General features: G+C 37.0%; 1 protein-coding gene and 1 pseudogene across 1 annotated transcript; one reads left to right on the forward strand and one right to left on the reverse strand.

The window, feature by feature from the left end:
- Positions 1-6,865: 6,865 nt before the first annotated feature.
- LOC108995216 lies at positions 6,866-7,212 on the forward strand (annotated as a pseudogene).
- Positions 7,213-8,738: 1,526 nt separating this feature from the next.
- On the reverse strand, positions 8,739-10,181 carry LOC109018153. The gene is made up of 2 exons (XM_019000333.2): positions 9,398-10,181; positions 8,739-9,285 (listed from the first exon to the last, which is right to left on the reverse strand). Exons 1-2 carry the CDS (start codon positions 9,885-9,887, stop codon positions 9,206-9,208), a joined length of 570 nt encoding a protein of 189 aa, XP_018855878.1. The 5' UTR covers positions 9,888-10,181; the 3' UTR covers positions 8,739-9,205.
- Positions 10,182-10,484: the final 303 nt, after the last annotated feature.

Here is a 10,484-nt window from a genome sequence, read left to right on the forward strand (position 1 = left end):
CCCATTAAACATAACTTAGGCCTAATAAAAATTATCAATATTCCGATCTTGGAATTATTGGGCCGGGTCGTAACACCTTTACCACAATCACACTATTGTTCACAAACTTATTGCCAACATGTTATACAAAATAGCCCACATTTTAATTACATCCGTTCCTATGTTGACAACATTACAATCAAAAGACCCTACAAACGCCAACCATCCATAAAATCACAAACTCTACAATTTCTAACATATAAATAGAGACCATACAACATCCAATAGGTGCTAAACGTACAAGTTACGGTAGCAGCAATGTAAACACAAGACTACGCTCAGTTACCTTACCCAGATTTCGTTGTAAGGGCTCGTCAAATTTCGTGAGTGAGACGACACTACCTTGGCAATTCATGAGTGAGATGACATTACCTAGGAAAGCTTTAGATGCATTGAAACATAGAAATGACATCAAAATCTAGTTTAAAAATGGTGAGGTAGTACACGATTGAAAGACTTACAATTGAACGGAGTGGTGGATAGAGACTGAGGTATAACTTGGTGGTGAGAGGCGCACGTTGACTCCGGTGGCCTCTGTCGATCATGGCCTAAAACCTAGAGAGAGAGGGCATCGCAGGAGAATGGTTGGCATCGACAACAACAGAGACAACAGAAATTGATTAGAACAAAGTCAACAAAGAACTTACTAGCATTAGCGAGGTGAATATGGGGGCAGTGTGGTTTTGTGGTGCCACCGGCCCCCACTTGGAATTGAATAGTTACTAAAGCGTCGGGGCATGTAACACAAGACTATATAACCCTCATACATGACAGTTAAGATGCAATGTACCTATTGATAATTAGCAGTATACAGTATATTGCAGTGGAAAGTCTAGTTAGGTCAAATAAATAAGACATATATCATGGTACCGAAGCACATAAATCCCAAAGCAGAAATTTCATAATAGTCATCAAAAGACTTAATTGTTCCAAAAGAGACTCTCAAAACCTGGAATCACTACATCGAGTGTTATCAAAATAAGTCATTCATCAAAAGGGATCCCACAACATAAGTCCTTTAGTGAGGCCGATCCTACTTGGCCTTGTCCTGATTCAAAATCCTCCTTAGGTGCTCAAAAAGCTACAACACTTCAGTGATGAATTGGTTAGCAAGTTCCAACCTTTCCAAAATAGACGACTCTTGAGAGATCTTGCATCTCTCCTGGGACTCCTTAGATTTTGAATCAGGACAAGGCCAAGTAGGATCGGCCTCACTAAAGGACTTATGTTATGGGACCCTTTTGATGAATGACACATTTTGATGACACTCGATGTGATGGTACCACGTTTTGGGAGTTTCTTTTGGAACAATGAAGTCTTTTGATGACTATTATGAAAATTTCTGCTTTGCGATTTATGTGCTTCGGTACCATAATATTTGTCTTGTTTATTTGACCTAAGTAGAATTTCCGCTACGATATACCGCATACTGTTCGATATCAATAGGTACATTGCATCTTAATTGTCATGTACGAGGGTACGTAGTCTTGTATTATATATTCCGATGCTTTAGTCACCATTTAATCCCAAGCAGGAGCTAGGGGCGTCACACAAATTTTCCCACTAATCTACATATATTCATTTATAGGTAAAGCATCTACACATATCGTAAATGCCATAAACGTAGCACCACTAAGGGCATTCATGGGAATGTGAGACCAATCAGTCTATAATAAACAAACTGGAAGCCAATGTTACATAGACAATAACATTTAAAAACCACTAGAGTTGCTATACACAGGAAACATCCAGTTGCACATAAGCCACCCAATGTTTCCGCTACTGACGTTGATAGTTGATATCCTTGACCAGGCCGGTAAGTGAAGCATCATCCATCTTTCAATCCAACAAACAACCTACATTCTCATTAATTGTACCTTTATACAATTAAATAAACCAAGTAATATTAAATAGTAATGACATATACAGGTTCTTTTGGAATAAACAATCTAAAGGTTTTTGAAAGTAACTTTCCTATAAACATGCAGACATGTTATTGCCACACGTCCAACCCTAACAAAGTAGTCATTCCGTTCAAAGTCACTACAAATGTTAACAATGTTCTATTAAATAAACTAGCAAAGCTGGGTTAATAAATTTCAACTCAAAGTATCCAACTCATAATTTAGTGCAGATCAGAATTGGATACTTCACGATTTCTACTAAGGAGTGGTTTGGATTCAGAGATGAGTTGAGATGGGTTGAGATAGTTTATGAATAGTAGAATAAAAGTTGAATTATTTATTATATTTTGTGTGAAAATTTGAGAAAGTTATTTTGAAATTTGAAAAAGTTGAATTGTTTATTATATTTTGTGTGGGAATTTGAGAAAGTTGTAATGATGAGATAAAATGAGTTGAGGTGGGTCGAGATGAGTTACGAATACAAACGAGGCCTAAAGGGAAAAATAAAAATACTTGACATATGACATATGATATTATTTTAATTCTCTAACCATACAAATTTGCTAATATCATTAGTAACGAAAATTGATAAACCATACAGTACAAGGCAACCATGCATATAAAAAATCAGACCATTAAAGCATCACAAGTACAAGGCACCAAACCACCCAATGTTAAGAAACTCTTATGATATTCTATAAAGAAATAATGGGTCAATATAGCAAGTCCGGAAATTAGTTCTACATTACATTAACCAACTCTAACTTTATTATTTGTTCTACCTTAGTCTAATGTCAACACTTTTTTGAATAAGCAACCCAAAACTATCATGCTGCATCTCAAACCTTGTCATTTAAACCAGATAGACTTGTATTATTAAAATATATATCTGTAGTGACCAGCTGTATGTGGCTTATATGCTATACTGGGTCTCTTTAGTCAAAAGGAATGAACCACCCATTCTCTCCCCTAACGACAACTTTATGTGTCCACAAGAAGACCATTTTCCCTGCAAATAGGTAAAAAAACCTTAACAAAACTATTATTTTGCACTCCTAGTATGTCATTTCTATTTAACTTGAGAGGTATATATAGTGATCCACTTACTTCTCCCAAACCCCCGAGTGCATTTACATAATCAGTGCAAAACCCACCCATTTGATGGCAAAAATTCCATGTAATATGATACGAATTTATGCACATTGTCTTCATCCAACATCTAAATATACATGCTACTATCACTTCCTCATACTTGCAGCCAACAAGATGCCCATACTACTCCCGTGATCGTCAAAATGATAAAAAAGACACAAGAGGTGTCATAAAAACAGTTAAAAGGCCAACAGATCCCGGAGTCATGCTTGGAGACTCCCCATGGGATTGTTGCTATGAAAGTGAAGCTGTCATAAACTTCTCAAATTCATCTTGTATTTTATTTTCAATAATTCTTGCATATAAGCCTTCATTGCCTCAAACTGGGACTTGTAAAACTGTGCATCTTGGGAAAGGCCACCCCCATTCTCACAAGCACACAGACCACTTGCACCTTCTAGCATCACCTTTAGCTCTTTTTCCCAGAACCTCCCTAAACACAACAACTACTACCTCCTTCGTTCGCTCTTTTGGTGGCAACTCATGAAGCTTTTCCACCATCTTGTTCTTCCATATGATAAAAAAGAAATGAAGTGTCACACGAAGAAACTAACAATTAGATCATTGTTAAATACTCAACAATGTACAATTTAAACTAAAGATAAATTAAATGGAATGACATATATATAGATCTTTTCAAACTAGATATAACAGTTCCACAACCTAACTCACATTTCGACCATAGACTAGTCAAATATTGCATGCATAATATTTAAAGTGCAAGACCCGCACCTAATATGATATGTATTTACTAGTCATTGACCTCTTCACAAACTGAAATTTATTGCAAGTAACATTTAAATACATGTTACCCCTCAATTATTCATACAATGGACTTCCTCCCAGCTGTGTGGTTAGTTCGCTGCTTCTCACAATTCGCCTTGCTCTATAGTGAATGCGCCTGCTACATACAATACAATGTATAAGTAGTCAAAGTATTATTGATTTTGAAGCCATTAGGCTAATATATCATTAGACTAAAATCCATAATATTGGTCCAATAATATTACCTTGAAGTCCTTGCTATCCCACCGATCACATAAATTCTTCCACACCTTTGCGTCCACCAAATTAGTACTTTTGCCAAAGCCATTTTATGACTTTCATAGTTGGTGTAGTTCTTGTGCAACTTGTAGTGAAAAGAATTAAACGTCCTACGTAGTTGATCGATGATTTAACTTCTCCCATTGTAATACAAAGTCAGCCTAAATTATTGCAAACAATTATTTGTTTACTGGTTATTAATGGCTTAGAGTCATTAATAAAAAGTGATTATTCATTAGTTACTACAAAATAAATTGATAGACATCTACAATTTATTAACAAGCTTACTTTGACACAGCTGCACAACTCTTCTTGTTCAACTTCTATCACGTCATTCCAACGAGCATACCCTGTGTTAGTGTAATGTTTCACGATCCATGTGACTGTTCCATTAAAAATGCTTGCATGCTGGCATGAAACCTTTGTGTCCCCATTCTTAATAAGCAAAGGAATTGGACCAATCTTTCGGAGCATATCAAATTTAGTCATTTTCGCTCGCCCACGACCTTGTTTCCTAGTGGCAAGTACTAAATTAAATCAATCACAAATATGTTAGTACCAATTATACAATCATTCATGATGGATAATTAAGCTACATTAAATTCATTTATACCAAAAAATAATTGACATAAGGATATGTACCTGTACTATTGATTTGTTTAGGGAACTTAGTCTCTGTGACTACGTCCAACGGTTGGGTTGAGTCATCTGATGATGAGTCGTCGTTATCGTCTCTTAGTGTGGGTGGATTTTGTGGTGGTACTGATCTTGTATTATTGCCCTCCCATGCCTTAGGCGGATAAATTTCTCCCCTCGCCCACGTATTCCTCTCTTTATGGTAGGATGCATATCTATTAAAGAAGGGATATGAGAAATCATTTCCCCCTTAACAACCATACAAGTCTCCATAAAGTCGTTATTATGAGCATGCGCAAACTCACCCATGCACATACAACACATATAGAAATCCATGAGTATGTTACAAATGCATTAGATGCAACAAACATGACCTGTATTTTCCTTCAGAACATTATAAATTGGATAGACTTCTAGTGTTCCTTATTACTAAGTAGAAGTCCAAGAATCAATAGAGTTGTTGATGAGAGACTAACCGTTCTAGAATTAAGGTTTAGAACCATTTTTAAAATAATTAGGTCCACACTACGTCGATATTGCAAAGTATGAGCATCATATGTAATTTCAGTATTATAGATATTGCACATCATAATCTGAATAGGACAAGAGAAGGGGTTTAAGAGCTGGTTCAACATAAAGCCATGTTATTAAAAATATCATACCATTGGGTTGTGAGGAAATGTACATTTTTCCAAAAAGAAGGATAAAATTCCTCCTTAGTTGATACTAGAAAGCACAAAGTAAGAAAATGAAGAAGATGTTCGAAGCATGTGCTTGCATTTACATGTATACTTCATGAAGAAAGAACATGTAAATGAGTCATCCAATGAAACAATCTACTAGGGAGAAACATAACACATTTCAAAGCACAATCTAAGCACATCACCAACCAAACACAGCAAACACGGCAAACACAACAACATTGGTACAAGTTTCCTGGACATAAAGGAATGAAAGAATCAATTTTGTCTACTGTAATTGCATCCTAATAGTACCAACGCCTAGTATTACTACAAGCAAAATGGTCTACCAAACATAAATCATAGATGAAAGGGTTTTCCCTTTTACGAACTGCGCAAGGGTGGGTGGGGGAAGAGGGAAAATAAGTTTATATAGGGTTTGGTTGTTGCGGCGAAACAACTGTCGCAACAACCAAACGTTTTAAATATTTGTTGCAGCAACTGCAACAATCCCCGCAACAAAATGATTTTAAGATGTAATAGATCTATTGTGGAGACATATATTACGACGGATATAGAGTCGCTGCAATAAATCACATATTGCCGTGACTTTATGGGCGACGTTAAAGCAACGCCCAAATCGTGTATTTGCGTTGAAATCGAGAGCACCGGTAAAGAAATCAACGCAAATACTGGGTTTTGTTGTAGTGAAATTAGGTAACAAACCTAGTTCCCAAACTCCTTGTAGTTGGATTGAAGCTTAGATCAAATCGTGGCCTTTTATTTTTAGGAAAAGTTTTTGGAAAACCTAGTTCCCAAACTCCTGTCTAGATTTCGCCTAGTGGCTTCCAAGTTTTATTTTTCTCACATATTACTTCTTGTACTCTTGTTTAGTTGGGTGTGTAACTAAGTGGAGGAAGGGTATAAATAACCCAAATTATGCAACCCACAACCGAGAAGGTGAGACATATTTCTACCTTGTTTTGCATCGGTTATGTAGTTTTTTTGTTTTTTTTGTAAGAAATTTTTTTTTATGGCTTTACCTTTTTTTTTTTTTTGAGTTTAAATTATGTTCTTAGTTATGTTTAACCCTTTGTTTATGTGTTAAATTAATAGAGATGAGAATGTGTATTTTTAATATTTTTTCTTTAAGTTAATAGTCTTAGCTAGGGCTGTGCAGATTACCCGAAAACCCGTTGGGCTCATTTAAAATGACCCGACCCGGCTTTTATCGGTTCGTTATCTGATTGGTTTCCAACCCGATTAGTTACGCGGGTTGTTTACATTAGTGTCAACCCGTCCGAATATAAATACAAACTTATCAAACCCTAGCCACCCCCAACTCCAATTCCCGAGCGAAAAATCCTTCCCTTATCTCTCGTGTCTGTGGAGTGAAGAATCACAGCGAAAATGAGTCGCGGGGCAATAGCGGTGGGACCAAAGGGGAAGAAGAAGGGAGCCACATTCGTGATTGACTGCACGAAGCCGGTTGAGGAAAAGATCATGGATCTTGCCTCACTTGAGAAGTTCCTCCAGGGATCAAGGTCGGAGGCAAGGCTGGCGCTCTCTGTGAATCCATCACCGTCGTCTGCGAAAAGAGCAAAATCTCTATCACCTCTGACAGCAACTTCTCTAAAAGGTATCTCAAGTACTTGAAGAAGCACAATGTGAGGGACTAGCTTCGGGTGATTGCTGCCAACAAGGACAAGAATGTTTACTTCAACATTGTCGAGAATGAGGGCGAGGAGGAAGATTGAATATCTACTATTCTTGTTTGCTACTACCGCTTCTGCAAACGACTGCATCCGAATGACTTCTGCAAAGTTTGCTCTTTTCATTTTTTATTTTTTGGGGTTTTTTCTTGAGATTGAGAAGAAAATGAGATCGATGGAGATTGATATTGTAATTTGAGGCTTAAATCTTAGATAAATCGATGTGCAGAAAGTTAGGTGTTTTTTTTGTTTGGTAAAGGTCGGGTCATACGGGTTCGACCTGAGTCTATTTTAATCGGGTCGGGTCTATTCGGTTTGGCACCATAAATAGAGCGGATAAGGTGTAAACTTGGTTGTGACGGGCCGGGTTGCAGCCTTAGTCTTAGCAACCACCAAGGATTTCATTAGAACTAGTGAGTTTTATGTTGTAATTTTCTGGTTTGGATTCACCCTTGTTGTTTCGTGCTATGTTTAACAAAAAAAAATTGATGTTTCATGCAATTTCGGAAAGTTGTAACTTGTAAGCAAGTACCCCATTTCCTCCTACATAATAAGCTGAGCGAGCCTTCGTAGGTACTAGAGTCAAAGAGTCATGAAATGTACAAGATAAAAGGCATCAGTCTCTCGAAAGAGATGCGAGGGTAGGTTTGGGGGGTGACACAAAATACAAAATTCTCATATCATCATTACACATTTTTCAAATCCCTATACAAAATAGAATAAATAATTCAACTTTTTCAAATCTCAATACACTTTTTTCAAATCCCAAAACAATAATAATATTAAAACATAATATTTTAAACTTCAAAACAAAACACAAAATTCTCATCTCACTCCCAAACATGCCCTAAGAATCAATACTTTAGTTTTGCATGACTCGTTAAAGAGTGAAATGTACAAGATAAAAGGCTCTCGAAAGAGATGCAACATCTCATGCATGACTCGTTTGGGAATATATCTGTTTTCAAGTATTTTCAATATTTTCAAATATTTCATTTTCAAATATCACTCATGAAATATAAAATACTTTTTAATTTTTAATTTTTAACTTTTTCATCTAACTGTTATCTAACTATTACAACTTTTATAAACACTCAAATAAAATACAAAACTCTAGCTATACAACTTTCTCATACTTAATTCCAAACAAAATGATATTAATTAAAAATAATATTCAAATAATTTTTTAACTTTATAATATTTTTATTCAAAATTTTTTCTTTTTCTAAAATTCAATAAAATATCTTAACTTAAATCATTTCATTACTATTACATATATTCATATATATTTAAACCAGCCGGCTTAGAGTGTGGACACATGATACTCTTATTTTATTAGAGGACACTGCCAGTAAAAATTAGTGCATATGTCAACAATTTCAATGATATATGAATTATAATAGGATGAAAGTTCCATGCACGTTATCCATTCTCGAACAACACCTCATAATTTTCCTTGACTAAATTTATTAGTTTAATTTAAAAGAGTCAACACGAGTGTAATTATTAATTAATGTAATAAACCCTACAGTATTAGCCGGCCCTGCGTATAACTATCACATGAGCATAACTTTGGGCAAGAAAAAGATGGTATGGTATTTTCCTTTAATTGTTCATGATCATCTCAACAGTACGTGATATACTAGGATTCAATTTGCCAATGATGCTTTCATTTACACAAGCCTGACGCTAAATTTGGTTGCAGAAGGGTTTTGTGGTACCCGAGCTATATATAGGATTCCAAACAAAAAGAGATCAAGATGAGCAGAAACAGAATTGGGGAAAATCAGAATCTTCTAAACAACGTTTTCAACGTCAATGCTAATGAACTCCTCTTGCCTCTATAGCAAAACTCTCCGGAAATTAAGCTGTACCATTCTTTCATGTTGACAATGGTATGAACAGCACAGTACTATTATAGGAAATTAACTTGAAAGCTAAAAGCAGCACCGTCTCTCTCTATCTCTGCCCCGTTTGTGTTCTCTCTTTCTGCCTTATTCTAGAATGATTTGTCTAGCTATACAAGTTATCCAATCTTTCAAAATGACTGCATCACAGAACAAGCAACAGCTTGTGCCCAATGCCTCAACTTCGTCTTGACTTGTTGAGGATTATCCCCTAGAAGCCATGAAAAAAGAAAACATTAAAAACATAAAATGGAATAGGCAAAATTAAAAAATGAGGCTCTGAAATTGAATGATTAATGTATATTGGAATACGCAGACTTTACCTGGAGTACAGATCTTCCATGAATCGGAGTCACTCCTTGGGCTCCCGAAAGTTGAAGACCGGCCACCCATTGGGGATAATGAGTCACGACTTTGCGGAGTCGAGACAGAACTCGTTGGCAATTGTCGATTCACTGCAAAGTAAAGGTCGAGAGCAGGTAAGGTGCTGCATAGTTCCTGACCATCTTCCTCGTTGAACCCAAACCCAAGCTCTATACACCCTTTGAGCTCATGCAAGTCCTCGTCAGTGAGACTATCGAAATCGTTAATGACATTCTTTTTGCGCTCCTGTCTAAGAAACCGGTGGCGTCGCCTCTCCCATTCAATGTCACGCGAGGTCTCGCACATGGAAAGTTGCTTTGACAGGCGCTTTTGGCTCTTCTTTGGTGGTGGCGTCAATGGCATGCGCTTGATCTCCTCCACTTCTGACTCGCACAACGATGGGGATGATGATGACAACGACATTTTCCGCAATGGCTCCTCACGCTCCATTTTCCTTCTTTTTCTCTAAGTGGGTATGTATTAAATTAAGCTAATTATTCTTTTCGTAGGCCACGGAAGAGACTGGAACCGCCTCGTTCGCCTCGGCTCTGTGCATGAAGGTGCTTATGGGTTGGGTTTTGCAAAGCCCCCCGTCTGAACTTACGTATGATCACTGTTTGATTCTGACAGGGAGTTTGGTCATCGATGGTGACAATGTTAATTTGTCACCAACCCAGCCGGCTCAACACCGAGGTCCTGAACAGGGCTTTAATGGAAGGGTCAAATAGGGGTGGCTCTCACATCCATCCATTATGGCCTTCTCTTGCTTTTTATATCATTCATTCATAACTGTCAGCAACGATGCCTGCACTAATTTTAGAGGGTGGTAGCCAGATTTTCAGGAGGCTTTTCACTTTTGTTTTGTTTGTAATTTGGAAGGCTCAGCTGCATTCCAGTGAAAAATTTTCTAACAAGAGCACTGCTATGTATTCCTGTTTTGAGGGGCTTAATTAATTAGTTCATTCCACTACGTACATGTAAAGAGAAATGGTTGCACAAGTTGAGTTGGCAGTTAATTTGCCTGTGGTGAGCATTTTCTGGTACAGT

The sequence above is a fragment of the Juglans regia genome, chromosome 11 (assembly GCF_001411555.2).
Source record: "Juglans regia cultivar Chandler chromosome 11, Walnut 2.0, whole genome shotgun sequence".
In the NCBI taxonomy this organism is placed as follows: domain Eukaryota; kingdom Viridiplantae; phylum Streptophyta; class Magnoliopsida; order Fagales; family Juglandaceae; genus Juglans; species Juglans regia.